Genomic DNA, 26386 nt, shown 5'->3' on the forward strand with positions numbered 1-26386 from the left:
TGGGAAGGGCTTAGTGGTGGGGGGGGCAACACCGGGAGGGGGCGGAGTAACGGAAAGGGACGGCTAATACTGTACCTGACAAGGTGTGCAAAGTGCTGTTGGCTCGGACTCAGAAGTACGCTTCCACCTAATTGGAATTAAGTTTCCTGTATCGATGGCAATGTGATTTCCCGAAGTTTTGACTGTTCTTTTTCAGGTACAAAACAGAAAACGAAAACCTCTTAATTCGGCATGGACCATTCGCAATTTTCTTCACAATTGCTTTCTGGATCACTACCTTCATGTCCTCACGACCGCAGGTGCAATTGTATTGTAATAATGAATATTGATTTGCTTACGCTTCCTTAGCGGCCGGCCCGGTTGGGTTGTAGGCGAGGAGCTGTGTATTAACTGTGAAGGCTCAATAAAGGTTTTCAAAAAAAAAAAAAAACTGGAAGTGGAGGCAAACAAGGAGGGGGTGATTATTTTTGCAGCAATGCAGAGCGGATTACAGCCTACCAGTACACAAAGTTATATTTAGTTTTTCATGTTTGGTTGTTCATAGAAGGATTGTTTTTTAACATTAACGCAACACTCAATTTCACAAACTAAACTAACAAGCAGGCAGTATGGAGAAGCATTAAATCTATAAGAATTATCCAGAAAAAAACACCAGAACAGCAGGCAGTATGGAGAAGCATTAAATCTATAAGCATTATCCAGAAAAAAACACCAGAACAGCAGGCAGTATGGAGAAGCATTAAATCTATAAGCATTATCCAGAAAAAAACACCAGAACAGCAGGCAGTATGGAGAAGCATTAAATCTATAAGCATTATCCAGAAAAAAACGACAGAACAGCAGGCAGTATGGCGAAGCATTAAATCTATAAACATTATCCAGAAAAAAACACCAGATAATCTGCAAACACACATACATTCATTCTTGCATGTAAAACAGCATGGCTGATCTCCCATTGCACATAGGGTGATACAAAGTAAGTACACAGCATGTTACTTTCTAGCCAATATTGCAACATATATCTTTTCAGTTATCTTGACTTCAATGTCCCTAAACCCAGCTGCTTTCAGGAGCTTGGTGTATTCGGATGGCGTTTTCTCTTTGCCTTCGGTTCTTAACAACATAAGCAGGCTCATGAACTGGGCTGCCAAAGGTCCACTTTTGTCTTCTTTTAGAAACTCTTCCACCAGGAGCACCGCACCACCTGGCAAGAACAAGGACAGCATTAGGTGGATTTCCTCGTAAACAATATTTTGCATAGCTCAGATATGCATGACCTGTGCATCATTTCAGGTATTTCGGTGTAAGGTTTAACTATTGAGAAAAATAAGCTACTGTAACATTTCTTGAATGATTTAACAACCCTGTCATAACAGTCTAGTTGGTACCATGATTATTTTGAAGAAGGCTTTACATATTTATTGATCTATTGTCTTTACCTGTGGATGTAATGTACTAAAGGTACCCATGTTACATGGACGATTTTGAAGTAGTCATTGTATCTCTTGCATTAAAAGTTCTATATATCAAATTTTTATTTAAGAGATTTTAGTCTAGAAATTGTTGAAAATAGTGAGCCTTGAGTTCCTTGAGAAAGATTGAGTGGGCAGTTGATATTCTGAATTTAGGACGTTCAAGGAAAGAGTTTTTGTGACTTTTGATATTCCTTGAGACACATGAGATAGTGAGTGGCTTTGCTTGGTACAGAGGAGTTTTTTCATTTATTGATCTTTGCACGAGTCAACACATTTTGATGGTACTCCGGCTGTTCCCAGGAGGCACAGGGTCAAGACTGATTTGCATATGGCTGGCTCTAAACTGGGGTGGCATGGTGAACAAAATAACAAACGATTTAGCCCATATCTATTGACTGGGAAAGAATGTTTGATTTGCTCTGCATTCTGTTCATCATCTGTGTGTCTTTTGCTTTCTTGCCCTAAGTGCCCAGACGTGGGCCCGGGGCTCACAGTGCCACTGGATTCAAGCTAACCTGGCTGATGAGGGGTGATACCCTGAAACTGGTCCCAGGAAGCTTGTTTCCTGTTCAGGGAGGATCTGGCTTGGCTGCTCGATCTGGACTGTTCCCATGAGCACAGGGTCAAGACTGATTTGCATACGGCTGGGTCTAAACTGGGGTGGCATGGTGAGCAAAAGAACAATGGATTTAACCCAATTTGGTCTGCAGTCAGTCCATCATCTGTGTGTCCTTTTCTAGAGAGTTTATCAGCCTGTCAGCAGAGTTTACGATGATTGGGAGTGGAGTAAATGAAGTTTGAGGGCTGCTGCTAAAATGTAAATTATTAAATCTAGTCAGGAGACAACTAGCGAATGGATCTCTGTGTAGCAATAATCAGTAGAGATGAGGTGATACATTTTCTTCAATGTGTCTTGGTGGAAATCTGCACATTTAGCCCTATTTGTTGAGTTATCAGTGTCAGTGACAAGTCTAGGTGAAGCCTAGACATTTGGCAGAAAGAGTCGGAGTTGGTGAGAACCAATATAGTACTCCAGAAGAATAAGGTCGAATGTCCTTTTGAGATGGAGAGGCAGGAATACTACTCTCTGTGTGTTTAGCTGGAGGACCTTCTCTCTCTCTTTCTCTCTCTCTCTCTCTCTCTCTCTCTCTCTCTCTCAATCATCTAGGTTTATAACCGAGATAAGCAGCATCTTAGGGTGAAAATGTCTTCGATTGTTGAGATTATGAATAAAGGTGGGTGTAATATGTGCACTGATGTATGGTTATGCCTTGGATTCAGGATTAAGGCTTAGTGTTTATGCAAAGAGAGAGTAAATAAAAATTAGACAAGAATGGTGTTCTTCTGTACTTCTCGTGACATTTTGGTGATGCTAGAAGTGTGGTCTTCAGCCTTCACTCATTTAGATTTGTTAGCCAGGAAGGATGTGAACCATTTCAGGACATCACCTTGATAGCCTGTGTGGTCTATCAAGAGGTCTATCAAGAGTCTGAAGTATTCTTCCATAACTGACTGCATAGAAGGTTGCCAATAGGTTTAAGATGACTAGAAGCCATGAGCCACATTTTTTCAATTTGTGAAATATATCATACAACAATTTTGAAGTAGCAGTTTTTAAGATAAAACCTGCCTTGAAACCTGATGGGTGGGTGACTAGTAGGTGCTCTTTTAAGATTGTGTTGTTTAGCTGATTAGTTACAGTTTGTTTCTCTGGCATTCCCAAGCCATCACAGCATGGATTTTGGAAAATAAATGGTGGTGGGTGTAATTTATGTAAATTTGTATAAATTGCTGTGGTGTACTTTCACATAATTACACTGGATTACACATTATTACAACTCTGCATTTAGAGCTATTTTCATAGTGCAAAATGCACCCTTGCATCCAAATAGCACTGAATGCAAAAGAACAGGAACACTAGCAGCTCTGTTCCTGAGCTCTTGGATAGGCATTTTTGCCCCAAATTACTTATCATTACAAAAACGGGCATATGAACATAATGTTTGGTGATTTTGTGACACAAGAGAAGCAAGAACGTACTAAAATAACTCTTATTACTCTAGCCTAATTAAAATTTCACCCAAGCCTAAAGGTAATGTGATGATTGGCAGGACTCAAGCTTGGGCTTTTTGCTTCTAACAGGGATTCGACTGGTCCACAGAACTGTCTGGTATATACTTCGATCTAAAGAGAAACTGATCAATTTGCATTATATGTCTTGAAAGATGCAAAAATTTGCAATAGCAATCGTGCATTCCCACAAACAAAGACACCTAGGCTTTTCAGAGATGGCTCTCTGCTCCCTACTCAATCTGGAAAAGATAAGAAGAATAGAGCTGACAAGGTAAAAAGTAAATTTCCTTTCAGGGTGGAAAGAGGGTCAGCAAACTTCGACTAATTTGATCGAAAATCAGAACCATGGAATGACAAAGGCAACAAGTGAATCATTTTCTTCAAACAATAACTATCTAATTATCAGGTTCAATAAACATTTAAATAGTAAGAAAATAAATATGATAGAAGTGGATCTAAAAAAGCTAAAGGAATTAGCAAAGAATAATAAATTAACATATAAAAAGGTGCAAATCAAACGGATAAAGGCTGGGGTTGAAGTTAAATAATAAGGAAGGAGAGAAAGCTGCAAAGTAATCAGTTGTAACGGAAACTGGGAAATTGTGCGGAAAGTGACAGAGAGGGGGGGGGGGGGGTTAGCCAGAAAGGGATTAGTAAATATTACTCCATTGGAAGTAATGTTGGCAATGACAATAGTTTTCACTGTGCCAAGGCATGTAAACATAGGTATTCACACATGCTATTTAGATGTGTTGCACACACAAGTGTTGTAAAGCCTAAATTGTTTATCATATTAAAGTCTACATTGTAGACTTCGACAATGCTGTTGAAAAGTGGCAAACAATGATTTCTATATGTATAAAATACTTTTATTAATTAAAGGACTGATGGTAGTGCATTTTTTAGACAAAAAAGAGTAACTCATGCACTCTAATAGAAGCATTTGCTGGAAGGATGTATGATATACCAAATGGGAAAAAGCATTAGGTACAACAGCAATACTTCGCTGGTCGGAGACAAATTACGTTTTCTATTTATTTCAAGGAATTGATAACCATCAGTCACAAAGAGGGGGACTAGGAGCTTGATGAAGGTCCAGTACCTATGCTCCGAAATAAGCTAATGTATATAGTCAACCAAGGTACTTGTTCCTAAAGTGAAAAAGAAAAAAAGGAAGAAGGAAAGAAAAATGGATGTTATTTATAGCTCTGAGGGTGGTCTTCATTATTTGGAAGTTTTGGATTCTCAGAAGTCCTACAAATTTAATTGTTATAAAGAAAAATACAATTGATGGTATTCAATTAATTTTTAGAAAGGGAAGTTGTTGAGATCAACAAGTTCCAGTTGAGAAAGAATCATAATATTCTCCAGGGTAAAAGGTTGATGACTTCCTCAATCTTAAAGAAAAAGTTTCATACTTTTTTACGTGACAACACATTTGTGACTTTGATGTAATTTATAATGTATCACTTCTTGATGAGGGTATATATTTAAATACAGTGAACAAACAAAGACTCCACAATAAAATGGGTTGCAAATAGAAGATGTCAACTTCTGGGTCACGGTAGGCAGCCACAGGAATGAGATGCTAATAGCACCACTAAGAGCTCCCCTCCCACCTGCAAGAGCTTAAATAAGACTCTGAATAAGGTAGAATCATAACCTATAAGCTTGTCAAAAAATGACTCAATGGTGAAGATAGGTAAGTGACTTTCACCTACCTCTTGTTAGAGTGAGCAAAATTTACATCATTAATACTACGGTCTTGAAGAAAGTCCACCGATCTTTAGAGACACCTATGGACTGAAACATGTCAACCACGGACGCAATGATTATTTAGGTGCAATGGACCATTTACGCATCCACCAAAGGACCTCATATAGTTTCTTAATATCACCCCTTTCTAACTAATAAAAGAAGTCTACTGGAAAAGGGGTATTTGTAACTTCACATTTTTTGGGCTAATACACACGAAATCATGGCTGTCATAAGAACCAGATAGTCTCCTTCCAGGTGGAGGAAGATTAACTGCCTATAGAAAGGGAAACTCAGGCAGAAAAGGACCCAATGATAAACTGAACACCTAACTTCTCCCGGCAGAGAACCAAGATATACCGCTACCCACGAGTAAGAGTGTATAAGTGCCTTTAAACAACACTTATAGACCCTGGCATTTCTAAGGCATGTGATTAATTCCCTTTTGATTATTAACTATTGAACATGGAAGCAGAATGAATCACTGTTTCATCCTCCCCAATATTGATTTTTGGAGTGCAAAAAGAAGAGACAAAACAAACATATTTCACCATAATTCAAAAGTAAATTCATGAAAACTACTTAAGATGTATAGTTAAACTCACTAAACCCAGAGAGACACCACCATTCAGTAAGTTGCATATAGAAGCGATAAAGCACATATTAAATGTAGAGAAGGACAAAAATACAAAACACACTTCTAAGGCAAGGCCAATAAGGAATAAATTAAACTTTATTTTAACTTTTTTTTACTAGAGTGTTCAAGTAACTACATAAACCAAATTTTATTAACCCAGTAAAAGTAATGCTCTATTACCAGTCTATTGATCTTGAAAAAAATAAACAGAGAAAAGAGGTATCAATAGGCATGTATAAATAGGAGTGATGTGGACCAAAACTTGGAAAATGTTTTCTTAATCTCATATTTAGTTGTATTAGATATCATATGTCAAGTGTAGTTACACATACACTTTTAACTGAAAGGGGGCACATTAACAACATTAGATGTTGAGGATAACTATTCCCAGGGGGTGGACATGGGTGACAGTACAGCAACAATGACATCTGCCTTCTTTGCTTCTAGCACCCGTTTTATGGAGTTCTCAATTGAGAAAACTAGGGTTGACCTTTCCTGTAAGAGAAGGGAGAAATCTCCTAGTCTCAACACTATCTGAGTGGACTTATTCAATCCGAGCCTGACATTTGGGTACTCTAACTGAACAAGTTAAGGAATGCTGTTCTGCATGTGGGGGTAATCCCAGAGTCATAATGGGGTGCCACTATAGTCTCAATCCATAAAAAGGGATTAAAAGACACTCCTGCAAATATAGGCCAATTTGCCTCATCAATAACACCCAGAAAACTTTCTGTAGGCTGTTCCTTTTTTGTCTACCGGAGTGAATGGAGGAAAATCATGTCCTGTCACACTTACAGCTAGGCTTTCGCAAGAACAAAGGCACTACAGATCAGGTTTTTCGAGTTGTGACAATGTGCTGGAAGTATATTACCATCAACAAAGACCACCTGTGTGTGGCTTTTATGGACATGCGGCAGCAATCAATCTAGTACCAAGGCACACTTTCTGGATTGTATTGGATCAAATGAGGAATCCGTTCAACTTACTTAATCTCCCCATTAACCTTCACATAAATACAATTGGACAGATTAGGTGGATCGTATAGGGCAACATCTCCCCTAGGATTGCTGTTGATATGGGGTGGGACAGGGCTGCGTCCTGGCCCCCATGCTGTGGAAAGCCTGGGGAGATGTCAGCGTGTCGCACTCAAAATAGCTGGTAAACACATCCCTGTTCTGCTATTTGTAGACAACACCCTGCTGCTTTCAGGCACTACAATGGTTCTGTAGGAATTGATAAACTACTTTGTGGGGTTCAGTAGGGACCTGGGGCTCTATACCAATGAGGCAAAACCAAGTTTATTGCCATCAACCCTCCCTGTACATTCAGTATCAGGCCAGGTCCGGAGCTTAGAGTACCTGGGAGTTAGGCTCATTGACAAGTTTTCCTGGGGCCTTCAACTGGCCAACGCCATTTTTATATGAACATACAGAGCCGCAGCTATTGTTAGGAGATACAAACCATTGATAATCAGGGCTATGTTGCTCGCTATAGAGGAATACAGATCATTTGTTTGTGAGAGGCGCTCTGTATGGGGCAGAAATTTGGGGCTAGGGAACGCAACTTACAACCAATTAACAACAGAAAACAAATGTATGAGATCAGCTTTCATTGTCCGCAACAGCACCCCCACTTACAACTGCCCACTTCAAAATCCTGACTTATTGGGGTAGAATTTGAATAACCTAGGTATTGCCCCCTTTAAAGCTGCACCGCAGAAGTTACTGCTACTAGATGAGCACTGTATCACTTCATAGAATAAAGCTGAAAAAATCCTATGAAGTGACTTAAAGCTTGGGGTGTTTGGGAAGACTCCAGTACGCTGAGGGCAAATCCATTCAACTGGGTCAAAATATTTATTGGAAGCATGTTTTACAAACTGTGGTGAGTGAAGCTAGGCCTGATGGCACCACGGATATATTTTTAGGCCATAAATGCTCCCCGAATTTTGAGTTGTTTCTTGATGGAATTACTCCCCCCTCCTCCCGCTACAAAATCACTGTGTATTTGCTTCCAGGTTTGACAGGCTGCCACTCAGGGCTTTCACTATGAGATGGTGCACAGTAGGGGGAACAGTAATACGATTGTCAGTTTTGTCGCATTAAGCTGGAAACCGAGGTGCATTTTGTGCTGTTCTGCCACAAGTATAATAAACTGAGATACAGGTGGATTCTGCCTCTTTGCCACAACCTAGTAGCAAAGCAGTACCTCGGTGCTGTACATATATTAAAATCTGACACCTCTGAGCCCATCGTATTTGCACTGGTAAGATTTTTAAGTTGTGCCTGGTCGCTCAGAACAATGGAGTTGCAGGCTGAAGTGGAAGGAGCCGCTGGTGCTGAAACATTATTTTGAATGAACTCGCAGCAACCTCTCTGGCCTTGGCTCGGGGTGTGCTGTCCAATCTGATTATGCTTTAGTTCTTCATAACGTCTAGAACCTAGTTGGGCATCATTGCTATATTATTGTTAAGAATCATTATCATTACCATATATCTTGGTAAACCGCTGTTATGCAACGTTTTACCTTCTGTGAGTTGTCTAAATCATTTTTATTGCACCTCTGCCCTATCTCTTATGAAATTATTTTTCTTGATTTTGAGATTTTTTGGGGGGGAATATTTTTTAAAACTTTGCAAAGTGTCACTTGATGGAAATTTGTCTGTGAATATTTATGTGTATAAACTTCTACAATAAATAAGTACTTTTATGGCCCTAATTACCTAAATAAAGATTTTGATGATGAACTAAAAGAGTCTAAATCAAATATATACAAATTTAACAATCATACCTAAATGGTTGATAGAATTTTCAGAAGCAATGTGTGATCATTTCATAACAAAACTATTTGGAATGGTGCGAAAGAAAGTGCAAAAGGAGCCATATTTACAAAGAATTGTATTTGATCGGAAGGAAAAATTATGGAGTAAACTTATTGGTCATTTTTAAAAATGCCATGTTAATTGATGTTTTTCTGATAGAGAACTCAGTGATCTATGGACTTATTGACCCATGGGAATACTTTAAAAATCATGTATTGCATAAGCATGATGCACACGCTAATGCGCATTCAGTTGGTTACGGTTGAAGTGCCCAAGATGAGATGGTTTATTAAGTATTTATCTGGTGCAGGCCAACTAGGTGAAATTCTACTATACTACACTATTTACATGTCTTCTGCTTAAATAGCATAGAACTCATGCGATTTTATTATGTAGGTGACAAGTAGGTTGTGCCCTTTCCAGCCTTCTCAATGTCATCGAAAATTGCTTGACCTCTCATGATCAAAAAGAGTTTTCCATAGACATTGTATCACCTTCTCAGTATCAGAATCAGTCAAATAGCACATCACTATGTGGTGTCTTCTCTTTTTTTGTGCATTTTTATATAGTGCAGACTCAACCGGAAGGTATTGTGTGGGATTTTTGTGTATCACAAATCAGTGTATGGTAATGTACAAACACTAATCCTGATGTCATAGCTGCCACCAATGTCAGAAATTGGTTTCTTGTTTGACTGGGTGGTGAGCCCTGATAAAGCGATAACTACAGTCTCTTGCAGGGTGAACCACAAAAAGTAATTAATTTAACCTGTGCATAACACTGGGTTGGTTGGCACAAAAGTAGTCAGGCTTAACTTAGAGACAAAACGCAAAGTATTTGTGCAACACTCTAACAGTAATGAAGTGAAAACACCATACAAGAAAAATCCAAAACCAATTTAAAAATGAGACCAAATTTTAATAAATTTTTTGATACCAAAATGACAAAAGTGCAATCAGTAGAACCTGCGTTATGAATGTTCAAAGCTTTTAGTAAAAACTAGCACCTACAAGATCAAAGCGCCAAAAAACAAAAATGAGGACTTATGCACATTTTTGTCCAAAAGTGCTCTGAGAACCAGGGGGAGACCTGGAGCAAAATGCTCTCCTGTCCACCCAAAGTGCATTGATGTTTTTTTTTACTTTGAAGCTTCTCCCACTAGGTTCTTCTCCGCAGCAGCAAATCCTTTTCAGCAGTCCTTTGCCAAAGTGGTATCTGACCTTGAGGAACTGGCCTATGCAAGATGTCTCGGCATCGTCCCACTGAGTCCGAATGTAGAACTCTTCACTGCTGCTGCGACCCAAGGTCATACAACAAACACAGCTTTCTCCTCGCACACCTCCTGCAGCCTTGCCCCACTGAACTTTACCTTTGCAGAACATTTTTCTCAGAAATTCTTCTAAGTTCTGAGGCAAGCGCTGACCAAGCTCAATTCACTTCTTGTATCCAAACCACGCTTCATTGAGGTCAGCCATATTTTTTTACTTTGACCTAGTCTTGCACATCTAGATATCTGCAGTTAGCACATTTATCCGTTAGGCGTACGCTTTACTAAAAACTTTTAAAATTCATTTCTCCGGGTTCTACTGATTAGATGTTTGTCATTTTGGTGTCAAACAATATATTAATATGTACTCTATTTTTCTACATTAGTCTTAGATTTTACTTTTGTTGTGTTTTCACTGTATTACTGTTTGTGTGCTGCTTAAATACTTTACACATTGCCTCTAAGTTAAACCTGACTGCTTTTTGTGCCTAGCTACCCAGAGTTAATCACAGATTTATTGACTTTTTGTGGTTCACACTGCACAATGCAGTGGCTTTTGCTTCACCAATGCTCACACCCCAGCCAAACAACAATGCAATTTCAAACAATGTTGTTCTGAAAACCTAGACAGATCTGAAAACACAGCTACATCTGTATGACTAGTGACACAGCCTATCCAAATCCCTGTTGAAAGCCACATTTTGTATAGCCTTCAAAACCCATCAATTAGCCCTCAGGTTCATTGCAATCAAACCCATCAACCGGCCCTCGGTTCCTACTGTGATCAGCTTTGAAACTGGATGTCAGGCTCTATTGCCATCTAGCATGCCACAAGTGCTGAAACCCAACTGCCAGCCTTTGGTCACCCTCTCATGGTGCCAGCATTTACATCCCATGCTGGCCCCCATAGTTGTACTCAGCCTAATATCCAATTCTGCCGAGAATCAGTGTCCCACTCCCAGTGATTAGAGCCTATCAGATGTTTTTCTGCTGCCACTTGGATGCCCTCTTTTAGACCAGAGTCCACTCTAACACCCTTCAGATCTCTTCCACTGTTCTCTGCCCTCAGAGTTCTCATGTTCTGCCTCTCCCACACTACTCCTCATTTCTCTTCCTGAAAACCATTTGGCTCTAGTTGTTCCTGATTTTAAAATCTCCAGCTGCCTCTCATAGAATACGAGCCCATCAGTTAGCCCTTAAACAACTATTCTTATCTCTAGTCCCATGGTGTTCGAAGAACCCTTGGCAGCTCTATATGAACTCCTCAGCAGTCCCTCAGGGAACTGGTAACTCATGAATTTGAAAGTTTTCAGTTACAAGCTCATATCCGAAACTGGAGGATAAACATTAGTGTACCCAGTGAGCACCTCACCCACTACCCACTAATCTGCCCAAACAGTGTACTCCTGCAATAACTCTCAGCTACATGGACCAATGTCTAGTTTTCACAAGTGAGCATGAACCTCCCCAGTGGAGTGGTTACTAGGCTGTGAGACATCGCAAACAGAGTGCCCAATGTAATATGAGGTAGACATAGCAAAGAGAGGTCAGAGTGTGAAGCTGATAAAAGACAGAAAAACAAGCAGATAATGAGATTTTCTTAGGCAAAAGGGGGGTGAAAGTGATGAGGGTCAAGAGAATGAAAAGGGATTAAACATACAAAGAAGACCTGGATAGGGTGACACAGAAAGGAAACACGTGTAGAACAGGGGGGCCAGAAAATAGGTAGTGACATATAGCCAAGATGACAGTGTGGCATATTGATATAGGAAGGGATCAAGACGGTTGTGAAGGAAGGCAGAATGTGTCAGAAAAACTAATAGTTTTAAAATATGGGGCTGGTGATGAAAGGGAATAACAGGGTAAGCCAGTGGAAAGAGTGAAACACAAAGATGGGAGATTCTGGGAGGAGCGTTTAAAGTGACAGAGCAATGAGAGATGGGTGAAGAATGGAAGAACTGCAATAGCATGACATAAGGGAAATGTAGCAGAGATACAGGAAATCCAAAGGGAGATATGGCACCGAAAATGGGGGGAGAAAGACATGGAGGAGATAAGACATCTCCTCAAGTAATCCAACTGCATCACTTTGCAATAAAGAATCAGCCAATCCTTCTCCAACTCGTCTTCAGTACCAATTTTATCTGCAGCTTTCACACCATTCATCTACCTCTTTTTCACTTTGCTAGCCATCTCAAAAAGGGCAGCTTTTGGAAATAATGGGCCAAATTTGTAGTTTCCAAAAATTAATAGTAAAATATGTTGTTAGGCAGCAGCCAAGGTTTCTGATGCTCATTGACGTTAAAAATGGTCAAGAAAGTAAAGATAAACAATAGGAAAGACAACCCAAGGAGCCTAAAGAGTGTGAGAATTGGAAGTTACAACTGTGCTTTAATACAATTAAACAGTTGCCACCTCTAACAAAACCAATACAGCCGGACACCGTGAAAGATAGAAAAGCCATGTTCCTCAACTCATGCTCGTTAATTAAACATAACACCAAAAAGGCAGAGATGATTGAGAGCCATAGACTGGATTTGGTATTTGTAACCGACACCTGGGCCGATGCTACATCTTACCCAGATCTGATACAAGCACTCCCAACTGGATTTAACATTACCAGAGGAGATAGAACTCACAAGCGGGGTGGTAGGCTAGCCATTATCTCCAAAGACGGAGTTTCCGTAACAGCATCTCCTTCTGGTACCTCTCAAGATTACGAACTGCTATCATTTCAGATACTACTCAATATGAACGACTCCCTGAATGGTTTACTAATATATCGACCACCTAATTCCCAGACCCCCTTGTTGGACAAAATAAGCCCCTTTCTGGAAGCCAGTATTAATTACACAAATTATAGTATCCTAGGAGATTTTAATTACCATCTAGAGAATATCTCAGATCAAAAGAACACCAAACTCATTGATGTCATTTCAGGCTTGGCTATGGAGCAATTAGTCAAAGAGGGTACTCACATTGCAGTACATACTCTTGATGGCATTTTAACTTCTAACTCCAGGCTTAAAATACATGAGGTCTTACCAGTGTCCTGGTCAGATCACGGAGCCGTTATATTTACGATTATGGCATCGTCCCAACCAACTGCAGCAATCAATCCACCCGTGACATACACATATCTTGACTGGGTGAAAATTGATACTGATAGCCTTCAGACATCACTACTTGTAGGCAAGCCGAAAATGGTAGCAGATAAAAACATGGCAGTGCATAACCTAACATCATGGCAAAAAATAAGGCTTTAAATACAGTGGCACCACTAAAAACCACCTCCTCGAGAAGGAAAAAGCCTTCCGAACCTTGGTTCTCAGACACATTGAGAAACCAAAAACAGTTATGTAGAAGAATAGAAAAATGGTGGAGGTCAAACTATCACACGGATCTGAAAAAGAAATATGCTCTGGCATTGACTACATACAAAAAATTAATTACTGAGGAAAAGAGCAAATATTACTATTAGCTAAAATCTCTGGGGCCAAAAATTCCAGTAAAGAACTTTTTAATACCATCAAAAGATTTGCTAATATTCCGGCCAAATTCAAAACTGACAGCAGCCCAGATATCTGCAATGTGTTGGGCCAAGCTTTTGTTGATAAGGTGGAGACAGTATATAAAACCTTTCTCAAACAGAAAATCCCCTCCTAACGATTCCCTTTGCTTAGGGATAGATTCCTACTCAACACTAGTCAGTTTCTCCTTCTCCTCCTCTTTAAGGGAACAGATTATCCAAACTTTAAAGGAAACTTAATCAGGGGCCCCTACAGATCCTTGACCCCTTAAAATATTTCATCTTTTTCCTTAGCAAACAGCTAACTGTTCTCTGAGATCATTGATTCTGGACAGTTCCCTGAAGCTTGGAAGCTAGCATCTGAGCTACCTTTGCTAAAAAAAAAACATTTGGAACCTGACGATCCAAACAATTATCAGCCAATCTCTAAATTCCTTTTTCCTCAAAGGTTCTGGAGACGATACTTAACATCCAGCTCATCGCCTTTATCTCCTTGAACCATCTTTTAGACCATTCGCAATATGGGTTCAGAGAGGGCCATCAAACAGAAACTGCTTTAATCACAGCAAGTGAGGAACTCAGAAAATCATTGGACAACGAGGATGAGACTGCCGACTGTTATAACAATTGTATGTACCATGTTAACATCTGGATGCAATCCAATTGTTTAAAACTGAATGGTGGAAAGACCGAAGTACTGTTGTTGGGTTCTAATCCTCCTGTGTGGTCACCAAAATGGTGGCCGACGAATTTGGGTGATTGTCAGGCATTAGTCTCCAAGGCAAAACATCTAGGGGTTATCTTTGACAGTCTGCTGACCTTTGACAGCCAAATCAATAGTCTCACTGCCAATCTTTGGGGCATTTTAAAAATGATCAGGAACATCCATTCCTTTATTCCTCCTGACGCTCAAAAAACATTAGTAACCACCCTCGCACTTTCCAGGCTAGACTATGGCAACACCCTTTACGTGGGGATTCAGACACAACACCTGAAAAAGCTTCAGCGTCTGCAGCATGCAGCAGCCAGACTGATTTTAGAGATTTCCAAATGTGAATCGGTATCCCAACAACTAGGAGAACTGCTCTGGCTGCCTGTAAGGAAAAGAATCATTTTCAAATAACTGTGTATTACAATTAAGGCACTCCGAGGCAGGGACCCTTCATACCTGACGTCACATATAAAATACTATGGGCCAGTTGTAGGTAGCCAAATACCGGTCGGTAACGGCTGAAATTCGGTAATTCCGGCCGTTACCGACTGGTATTTGGAATTTGAGATGTAGGAGGCAAAGATTTTCCGAATTAGTCGGTAATCTACCCAATCGATATTTACTGAATCGGTATTTACCGAGTTTTTATTTACCGAATAGTAAATAAGAAATGGACAAAAATGTCCATCGAGATGTAGGAAACCCAAAAATACCGAATTCCATGAAATTCAGTATTTAAGAGTTGGTATTTACCATGGATTGAAAGCAGGTGCTAACCAGGTGCAGGTTATAAAAGGTGGTCCCAAAACGCAACATTGCAACCAGAATGGCGGCATTTTACGTCATAGCAAGGCGGCTACGGCTACAGGCAGCAGGAGAGAGGGTATGGAGAAGGGAGGAGCAGGTCTACAGGCAGAGGATAATGCTCTTCCAACTGACTGAGCCAGAGATACTGGAGAGGTACAGGCTACACCCCAGAACCATCCTGGACTTGATTGGGGACCTCCAACCACACCTGAATCACCCAAATCCAAGGGCGCATGCCATCCCACCCCATGTGCAGGTGCTGTGTAGCCTGCACCTGCTTGCCTCTGGGAGCTACCAGAGTGTGATAGCTGCAGTTGGTGGTGTGTCCCCGAGCTGCCTGTCCTGCTTTTTCCGGAACTTCCTTGAGGCCTTGATGCAGAGAATGCATCATTACATCTGGTTTCCTGACACACCTACGGAACTTGCCAAGACCAAACCTGATTTGTATCTACTGGCACACTTCCCTCACGTGATAGGCTGCATAGATGGCACCCACATTCCACTCTGTCCACCTGCAGCCACTGAACACATATACAGGAACCGCAAGTCAACGCACTCCATCAATGTGCAGGTGATATGTAATGCTGGCAACATCATTACAGACATTGTGGCTAAATTCCCTGGGAGTACACACAACCACTACATATTCCAGAACAGTGGGATATACACATGCCTCGTTGCTAGAGAGTTTGGGGACAGATACCTGCCAGGTAAATAACTGTTACACACCCTGATAGTCAAAGCAGATGAATGTATCATGAGTACGTAACTAATGGACCTTTCATTTCAACCTAGGTGATAGTGCATATGTCCTGCGGTCCTTGGTGCTCACACCCTACCTCAATCCAACAACCAGGAGTGAGAGGCGTTATAATGCGGCTCACAGGTCTACTCGCAACGTAGTGGAGTGCACATTTGGACTCCTCATGAGCAGGTTCCACTGCCTCCACAAGAGTGGAGGTGCACGCCAGTATACTCCCATCCTGTGCTGCAAGATGATAGCGACCTGTGCTATGTTGAGCAATCCTGCCACCAAGGAAGGCACAGAGGTGGAGCTCACACATCACGAGGATATTGATGATGACCAAGAACACGCAGAGCCCCATGCAACAGGAGCAGCAGCAACAGATGGGAGATTGAGACGGGCAGAGATCACACGTCGATATTTCTAAGTAAGTAAGGAGACACAGACAAGAGCGGTATGTGAAGTATGTAGTTTAATTGTCACTACAGCATGTTAAAGATTCAACACCATGGTCCTACAATGTCTGTGTCCATGACTGGGTGGTCGCAGTTCTCCTCACTGTGACCTGTCCTGTGGGTTGAGGCCATTTTTAATGTTTGCGCCCACGCACCACAGTGCGGGATGCATGAGGCTGGGTCTCAACACTTCCGGTGGTGCCTGGGTCTGAAATTTGGTGCCTGTCGCTCCTACGTATCTCAGGGACAGGAGTGCTGGAGCCACTCCTGCTGGTGGACTCTTCAGTTTCATCAACACCTGTGTCTCCAGCAGTGCCTGCCTGGTTTGTGAGCATCTGCTCCATGGCAGAGGTGACTCTCCCCATCCCCCTTGACAAATCTGTGCAGCAGTGCACAATTGCATCCTGCATGGCGACAGAACGCCGGCACAGCAGTGAGGTTGATGTGGCAAAGCGGTTCAGGGCTATTGACTGCTGGCGCATACACTGTCGCTCCCTGCACCACTCTGAGTGGTCTCTATCCAATTTGTCACAGAGAACACTCATGTACTGTGTGATGTCTGTCATCCCCTTTGCAGCTGACTGCATGCTCATAGCCATGTTGCCAATTCCATGGTCAATGTTGGATATTTAGCAATTGATACTGCGCACCTGCCTGTGCACTGCCAACATTGCCTTCACCTGCAGGCGCTGCACCTTTACCATGGTGGCCTCTAGTCCACAAAAGACACCCTCTCCTTCCTGGCCTTCACCTCTCTCCCGTGCCCTTCGGCCAAGGACACTGGCCCGCACAGCGCCTGCAGTACTCTGCTTCATGGCCTTGTCAGCCACAGGTGGATTATTTTGCATTTCACCCTCCTCATCTGAGGTTTGCAGGATCCTCAGAGGGGGCACATGAATCCTCCTTACCCTTTCCTGCACAGATGACTGTGTTGTTGGTGTTGGGGAAAGTGCTGCTGGTTCCAACTCTGGTGTCCCAAACAACAGAGGTGACTGAGGCTGTGGTGTTGGGGGTCGCTAAGGTGTTGTGGCTTCCTGCCCTGTGATGTTGTCTTTCTCAACAGCGCAGTGACCTGCTCTTTCTTTCTTCTTATCCCTCCTCTCAGTTGTTGGTGCCCTCTCCTCCCTTTCTGGAGCTGTACTGCGTGAGGACTCTCCTGTGGACAGATATGGACATTGGGTCAGTGGTGTCGTTCACCTGTGTGTCATGATTAAATTACATTTCTATCACACAATTGCCTAGTCTACATCAGCTTCTCAACATACTGTGTGGCATGCCTTGCTGAATTCTTTGGTGACTGTATTGAATGTATGTACCTATGACTACGTCTCCTATGATGCATTGATGGACATCAGTAAAACCTGTTCTGGAGTGTTGTGCTTACACACACAGTGGGGAAGGAGGACAGGGAAATGGGTGGGGATTACTGTCCATGCATTGTACCTTTCTTCTTTGCTGCTCTGGCAGAGCTATCAGCGTCCCCAATTCCATTGATGCTTTCTGGCTCCAGGGTGGACTCCACTAGCTCCTCAAGGTCTGTTAGTCTTGGTGCTCTGTTTTTTCCTCCACCTGTGGCTTCAGTTTCCTTTCTTTGTGCGGCAAGTTTTTTCTTTGTGATGATACGCAGATGGTACCATCTTTTCGTGAGGTCATCAATCTCCCTGTCCGACACCCCAATGGCATTGACCTTTGTCTGGATGTCAAGCCATGTATTAAGTTTCACAGACTCTGCAACATGCAGAGACTGTTTACCAAAAATGTGGGTGTGGTGCTTGACCACCTCTTCAACAAGCACCTGCAGTTCTGCTGGGCTGAATTTTATTTTCCTCCTGCACTTTGCTGCATCCTCTGGCCATCCTGGGACTCCATTCTGGTGATCAGGTAAGCTCAGGGATGCCTGCTCCTCTCTGTTTCCTCCTGCTCTGCAAACAGTTCAGTTGCTCTGCACCTGCATGGATGTGGCCACTCCCAGGTACTGGGGAGGCGTGGTTGCATCTGATTGGTTGGATCCTCTGTAGCTTTGTTGTGGGGTATAGTAGGTGTACCTGATTGCTTCACAGGCTCACATGGATTCTTTTTCATATTACCCATTCAGTATTTTACCCGTTCGGTATTTTACTGAATCTGTAAATACCGATTCAGTAATTCCCATTCATTCCTATGGGCAAGGGGGACCATAGGAATGAATGGGTATTACCGAATCTGTATTTACCGATTCGGAAAATACTGATTCAGTAAATACCGATTTCATTTTCCGAGTGATACCGAATCGGTAATTTTTAGCGAATTTTTACCTACATCCCGTTTTCCGAATTTTAAATACCGATTCGGTATGAGTCGGTATTTAAGAGTCGGTAATCAGGATTTACCTACATCTGGCCCTTATTGCCTTCCAGGAACCTAAGATCCGCTCAGCTAAAACTGCTGCAAGTCCCCAGGTATAGACAGGCACATTGGGGAGGTAGGAGCTTTTTGCTATGAACTTCAAAAACATGGAACCTCCTTCCACTAACAATCAAAAACAGCCGGAATCTCAGGCTATTCAGGAAATCACTAAAACATGGTTATTTCTAATGGATCTATAAAATATGCTTCAGCACATCCTTATTATGCACGTTTTCTGAGTCCTCAGCGCCAAGACGCCCCCAGGCATTCGCTGCACTTTATAAATTTAAAAATCAAGTCAATCAAATCAAATCAAACCCCAGGGACAGAATTATCAAATTGAAAGTGGAAATGCCTGCTCTCTTCCCCATTTGTTTTTCCCATAAAAAAATTAACATGACACCCCCTTGAAGATGCACCAGTAGCTTGTGCTGAATAGGAACAAGGAGGAAGAAAGCAGACATCTCCCTTGTCAACCCCTGCCATTTAACAGTCACCTGGGGTTGATAGAAATCAGAAGGTTTTATCGCAAGTGATTCACAACACTCATTTAATTTTGGCCATAGCATAAAAGTAAGTAAGGAATGCTCCCCACTGCAGAATAGGCTGGCAGCTAGCTTCGTTTTTGGAAACCGTTGTGCCCATGCTGTGTCAATGCATTTGCTGCACCAGAATTCTAGACAGCATAATGGGAGCCAGGCCAGTGTGATCAGTAAAGTTTTAAAGACAGTGCAGCAGAGGCAAATCAAGCACACTTGTGTGTGTCTAGCCTGTAAACATACAGACATGGTGTTATCTGCCTACAAAGATTGGTATACTGCTCCGCCCCAGCATGTGCTTTACAATGAAGGACTCGGGCTGCACTATATCAGTATCATGGCAAAAATGGCTTTTCAACTGCACTTTGTTCGCACCATTGGACTGTTCAAGATAAAGGTCTACAGTTTAGCGTCCTGCCGATATCACAGTACATATGCATTTGCAATTGAGCTTCCTCAAAATGCCTGCCTGTCTGATTTCTCTCAAAGTGAGTGTCAAGACAGGCACTAATGATAAGGTTTTTAAAACAACATTTTTGATCTTCATCAAACTAAAAATTCTTTAACTTTTGGATGCAAATGTGAGGTGCTGGAGTCCCAGTGCCCGAATAGACATGATAATTAAACAACAGGGGGTGGTGATGGACAGAGTCTCTGAATTAAGCAGAATACTCTCACCCAGTCAAGAGATCAGGGCTTAATCCAACACCGTTTTTTAGCTCACTGCACCATCCCAGCTCAGAACCTGGCTATATGCAAATTAGTCTGTCCCTGGCCCAGTGCATCATGGGAACAGGGCAAACCAAACTACCAAGCCAATTCTTTCACTGGGAAGGAAACAAGCTACCGGGGACAGGTTTCTGGCATTTCAGCCGTCTTCGGCCCGGCTTGCTTGAATCCTGATGGTGCAATGAGCAAGGGACTCACGTCTGAGTATACCCTTCCACGCTTATGGTGGACAAAATAATTAAACAACAGGGGGTGGTGATGGACAGAGTCTCTGAATTAAGCAGAATGCTCTCACCCAGTCAAGAGATCAGGGCCTAATCCAACACCGTTTTTTAGCTCACTGCAGCATCCCAGCTCATAGCCTGGCTATATGCAAATTAGTCTGTCCCTGGCCCAGTGCATCATGGGAACAGGGCAAACCAAACTACCAAGCCAATTCTTTCACTGGGAAGGACACAAGCTACCGGGGACCGGTTTCTGGCATTTCAGCCGTGTTCGGCCCGGCTTGCTTGAATCCTGATGGTGCAATGAGCAAGGGACTCACGTCTGAGTATACCCTTCCACGCTTATGGTGGACAAAATAATTAAACAACAGGGGATGGTGATGGACAGAGTCTCTGAATTAAGCAGAATACTCTCACCCAGTCAAGAGATCAGGGCTTAATCCAACACCGTTTTTTAGCTCACTGCACCATCCCAGCTCAGAACTTGGCTATATGCAAATTAGTCTGTCCCTGGCCCAGTGCATCATGGGAACAGGGCAAACCAAACTACCAAGCCAATTCTTTAACTGGGAAGGAAACAAGCTACCGGGGACCGGTTTCTGGCATTTCAGCCGTCTTCGGCCCGGCTTGCTTGAATCCTGATGGTGCAATGAGCAAAGGACTCACGTCTGAGTATACCCTTCCACGCTTATGGTGTACAAAATAATTAAACAACAGGGGGTGGTGATGGACAGAGTCTCTGAATTAAGCAGAATACTCTCACCCAGTCAAGAGATCAGGGCTTAATCCAACACCGTTTTTTAGCTCACTGCACCATCCCAGCTCAGAACCTGGCTACATGCAGATTAGTCTGTCCCTGGCCCAGTGCATCATGGGAACAGGGCAAACCAAGCTACCAAACCAATTCTTTCACTGGGAAGGAAACAAGCTACCGGGGACCGGTTTCTGGCATTTCAGCCGTCTTCGGCCCGGCTTGCTTGAATCCTGATGGTGCAATGAGCAAGGGACTCACGTCTGAGTATACCCTTCCACGGCTGAAATTCGGTAATTCTGGCCGTTACCGACTGGTATTTGGAATTTGAGATGTAGGAGGCAAAAAAATTCCGAATTAGTCGGTAATCTACCCAATCGATATTTACTGAATCGGTATTTACCGAGTTTTTATTTACCGAATAGTAAATAAGAAATGGACAAAAATGTCCATCGAGATGTAGGAAACCCAAAAATACCGAATTCCATGAAATTCAGTATTTAAGAGTCGGTATTTACCATGGATTGAAAGCAGGTGCTAACCAGGTGCAGGTTATAAAAGGTGGTCCCAAAACGCAACATTGCAACCAGAATGGCGGCATTCTACGTCATAGCAAGGCGGCTACGGCTACAGGCAGCAGGAGAGAGGGTATGGAGAAGGGAGGAGCAGGTCTACAGGCAGAGGATAACACTCTTCCAACTGACTGAGCCAGAGATACTGGAGAGGTACAGGCTACACCCCAGAACCATCCTGGACTTGATTGGGGACCTCCAACCACACCTGAATCACCCAACACCAAGGGTGCATGCCATCCCACCCCATGTGCAGGTGCTGTGTAGCCTGCACCTGCTTGCCTCTGGTAGCTACCAGAGTGTGATAGCTGCAGTTGGTGGTGTGTCCCAGAGCTGCCTGTCCTGCTTTTCCGGAACTTCCTTGAGGCCTTGATGCAGAGAATGCATCATTACATCTGGTTTCCTGACACACCTACGGAATTTGCCAAGACCAAACCTGATTTGTATCAACTGGCACACTTCCCTCACGTGATAGGCTACATAGATGGCACCCACATTCCACTCTGTCCACCTGCAACCACCTGTCCACTGAACACACATACAGGAACCGCAAGTCAACGCACTCCATCAATGTGCAGGTGATATGTAATGCTGGCAACATCATTACAGACATTGTGGCTAAATTCCCTGGGAGTACCCACGACCACTACATATTCTAGAACAGTGGGATATACACATGCCTCGTTGCTGGAGAGTTTGGGGACAGATACCTGCCAGGTAAATAACTGTCACACACCCTGATAGTCAAGCAGATGAATGTATCATGAGTACGTAACTAATGGACCTTTCATTTTAACCTAGGCGATAGTGCATATGTCCTGCGGTCCTTTGTGCTCACACCCTACCTCAATCCAACAACCAGGAGTGAGAGGCGTTATAATGCGGCTCACAGGTCTACTCGCAACGTAGTGGAGCGCACATTTGGACTCCTAAAGAGCAGGTTCCACTGCCTCCACAAGAGTGGAGGAGCACGCCAGTATACTCCCATCCTGTGCTGCAAGATGATAGCGACCTTTGCCATGTTGAGCAATCTTGCCACCAAGGAAGGCACAGAGGTGGAGCTCACACATCACGAGGATATTGATGATGACCAAGAACACGCAGAGCCCCATGCAACAGGAGCAGCAGCAACAGATGGGAGATTGAGACGGGCAGAGATCACACGTCGATATTTCTAAGTAAGTAGGGAGACACAGACAGGCGCGGTATGTGAAGTATGTAGTTTAATTGTCACTACAGCATGTTAAAGATTCAACACCATGGTCCTACAATGTCTGTGTCCATGACTGGGTGGTCGCAGTTCTCCTCACTGTGACCTGTCCTGTGGGTTAAGGCCATTTTTAATGTTTGCGCCCACGCACTACAGTGCGAGATGCATGAGGCTGGGTCTCAACACTTCCGGTGGTGCCTGGGTCTGAAATTTGGTGCCTGTCGCTCCTATGTATCTCAGGTACAGAAGTGCTGGATCCACTCCTGCTGGTGGACTCTTCAGTTTCATCAACACCTGTGTCTCCAGTAGTGCCTGCCTGGTTTGTGAGCATCTGCTCCATGGCAGAGGTGACTCTCCCCATCCCCCTTGACAAATCTGTGCAACAGTGCACAATTGCATCCTGCATGGCGACAGAACGCCGGCACAGCAGTGAGGTTGATGTGGCAAAGCGGTTCTGGGCTTTTGACTGCTGGCGCATACACTGGCGCTCCCTGCACCACTCTGAGTGGTCTCTATCCAATTTGTCACAGAGAACACTCATTTACTGTGTGATATCTGTCATCCCCTTTGCAGCTGACTGCATGCTCATAGCCATGTTGCCAATTCCATGGTCAATGTTGGATATTTAGCAATTGATACTGCGCACTGCCAACATTGCCTTCACCTGCAGGCGCTGCACCTTTACCATGGTGGCCTCTAGTCCACAAAAGACACCCTCTCCTTCCTGGCCTTCACCTCTCTCCCGTGCCCTTCGGCCAAGGACACTGGCCCGCACAGCGCCTGCAGTACTCTGCTTCCTGTCCTTGTCAGCCACATGTGGATTATTTTGCATTTCACCTTCCTCATTTGAGGTTTGCAGGATCCTCAGAGGGGGCACATGAATCCTCCTTACCCTTTCCTGCACAGATGACTGTGTTGTTGGTGTTGGGGAAAGTGCTGCTGGTTCCAACTCTGGTGTCCCAAACAACAGAGGTGACTGAGGCTGTGGTGTTGTGGGTCGCTCAGGTGTTGTGGCTTCCTGCCCTGTGGTGTTGTCTTTCTCAACAGCGCTGTGACCTGCTCTTTCTTTCTTCTTATCCCTCCTCTCAGTTGTTGGTGCCCTCTCCTCCCTTTCTGGAGCTGTACTGCGTGAGGACTCTCCTGTGGACAGATATGGACATTGGGTCAGTGGTGTCGTTCACCTGTGTGTCATGATTAAATTACATTTCTATCACACAATTGCCTAGTCTACATCAGCTTCTCAAAGTACTGTGTGGCACGCCTTGCTGAATTCTTTGGTGACTGTATTCAATGTATGTACCTATGACTACGTCTCCTATGATGAATTGCTGGACATCAGTAAAACCTGTTCTGGAGTGTTATGCTTACACACACAGTGGGGAAGGAGGACAGGGAAATGGGTGGGGATTACTGTCCATGCATTGTACCTTTCTTCTTTGCTGCTCTGGCAGAGCTATCAGCGTCCCCAATTCCATTGATGCTTTCTGGCTCCAGGGTGGATTCCACCAGCTCCTCAAGGTCTGTTAGTCTTGGTGCTCTGTTTTTTCCTCCACCTGTGGCTTCAGTTTCCTTTCTTTGTGCGGCAAGTATTTTCTTTGTGATGATACGCAGATGGTACCATCTTTTCGTGAGGTCATCAATCTCCCTGTCCGACACCCCAATGGCATTGACCTTTGTCTGGATGTCAAGCCATGTATTACGTTTCACAGACTCTGCAACATGCAGAGACTGTTTACCAAAAATGTGGGTGTGGTGCTTGACCACCTCTTCAACAAGCACCTGCAGTTCTGCTGGGCTGAATTTTATTTTCCTCCTGCGCTTTGATGCATCCTTCTGGCCATCCTGGGACTCCATTCTGGTGATCAGGTATGCTCAGGGATGCCTGCTCCTCTCTGTTTCCTCCTGCTCTGCAAACAGTTCAGTTGCTCTGCACCTGCATGGATGTGGCCACTCCCAGGTACTGGGGAGGGGTGGTTGCATCTGATTTGTTGGATCCTCTGTAGCTTTGTTGTGGGGTATAGTAGGTGTTCCTGATTGCTTCACAGGCTCACATGGGTTCTTTTACATATTACCCATTCAGTATTTTACCCGTTCGGTATTTTACTGAATCGGTAAATACCGATTCAGTAATTACCATTCATTCCTATGGGCAAGGGGGACCATAGGAATGAATGGGTATTACCGAATCTGTATTTACCGATTCGGAAAATACTGATTCAGTAAATACCGATTTCATTTTCCGAGTGATACCGAATCGGTAATTTTTAGCGAATTTTTACCTACATCCCGTTTTCAGAATTTTAAATACCGATTCGGTATGAGTCGGTATTTAAGAGTCGGTAATCAGGATTTACCTACATCTGGCCCTTAGTGCCTTCCAGGAACCTTAGATCCGCTTAGCTAAAACTGCTGCAAGTCCCCAGGTGTAGACAGGCACATTGGGGAGGTAGGAGCTTTTTGCTATGAACTGCAAAAACATGGAACCTCCTTCCACTAACAATCAAAAACAGCCGGAATCTCAGGCTATTCAGGAAATCACTAAAACATGGTTATTTCTAATGGATCTATAAAATATGCTTCAGCACATCCTTATAATGCACGTCCTCAGCGCCAAGACGCCCCCAGGCATTCGCTGCACTTTATAAATTTAAAAATCAAGTCAATCAAACCAAATCAAACCCCAGGGACAGAATTATCAAATTGAAAGTGGAAATGCCTGCTCTCTTCCCCATTTGTCTTTCCCATAAAAAAATTAACATGACACCCCTTTGAAGATGCACCAGTAGCTTGTGCTGAATAGGAACAAGGAGGAAGAAAGCAGACATCTCCCTTGTCAACCCCTGCCATTTAACAGTCACCTGGGGTTGATAGAAATCAGAAGGTTTTATCGCAAGTGATTCACAACACTCATTTAATTTTGGCCATAGCTGAAAGTAAGTAAAGAATGATCCCCACTGCAGAATAGGCTGGCAGCTAGCTTCATTTTTGGAAACCGTTGTGCCCATGCTGTGTCAATGCATTTGCTGCACCAGAATTCTAGACAGCATATTGGGAGCCAGGCCAGTGTGATCAGTAAAGTTTTAAAGACAGTGCAGCAGAGGCAAATCAAGCACACTTGTGTGTGTCTAGCCTGTAAACATACAGACATGGTGTTATCTGCCTACAAAGATTGGTATACTGCTCCGCCCCAGCATGTGCTTTACAATGAAGGACTCGGGCTGCACTATATCAGTATTATGCCAAAAATAGCTTTTCAACTGCACTTTGTTCGCACCATTGGACTGTTCAAGATAAAGGTCTACAGTTTAGTGTCCTGCCAATACCACAGTACATATGCATTTGCAATTGAGCTTCCTCAAAATGCCTGCCTGTCTGATTTCTCTCAAAGTGAGTGTCAAGACAGGCACTAATGATAAGGTTTTTAAAACAACATTTTTGATCTTCATCAAACTAAAAATTCTTTAACTTTTGGATGCAAATGTGAGGTGCTGGAGTCCCAGTGCCCGAATAGACATGATAGTTAAACAACAGGGGGTGGTGATGGACAGAGTCTCTGAATTAAGCAGAATACTCTCACCCAGTCAAGAGATCAGGGCTTAATCCAACACCGTTTTTTAGCTCACTGCACCATCCCAGCTCAGAACCTGGCTATATGCAAATTAGTCTGTCCCTGGCCCAGTGCATCATGGGAACAGGGCAA

At 43.2% G+C, this 26386-nt stretch overlaps 1 protein-coding gene across 1 annotated transcript in view; it reads right to left on the reverse strand.

Moving 5' to 3' along the window:
• Positions 1-730: 730 nt before the first annotated feature.
• Positions 731-26386, reverse strand: part of LOC147698094 (acetylserotonin O-methyltransferase-like) — a 761662-nt gene continuing 736006 nt past the window's right edge. Inside the window, exon 8 of the mRNA XM_086934769.1 lies at positions 731-1204. Within this exon, the coding sequence (XP_086790895.1) occupies positions 993-1204 (212 nt within the window). The 3' untranslated portion in view covers positions 731-992. The remainder of the gene's footprint in view (positions 1205-26386) is intronic.

This window comes from Lissotriton vulgaris, chromosome 8 (genome assembly GCF_964263255.1).
Source record: "Lissotriton vulgaris chromosome 8, aLisVul1.2, whole genome shotgun sequence".
Taxonomy (NCBI): domain Eukaryota; kingdom Metazoa; phylum Chordata; class Amphibia; order Caudata; family Salamandridae; genus Lissotriton; species Lissotriton vulgaris.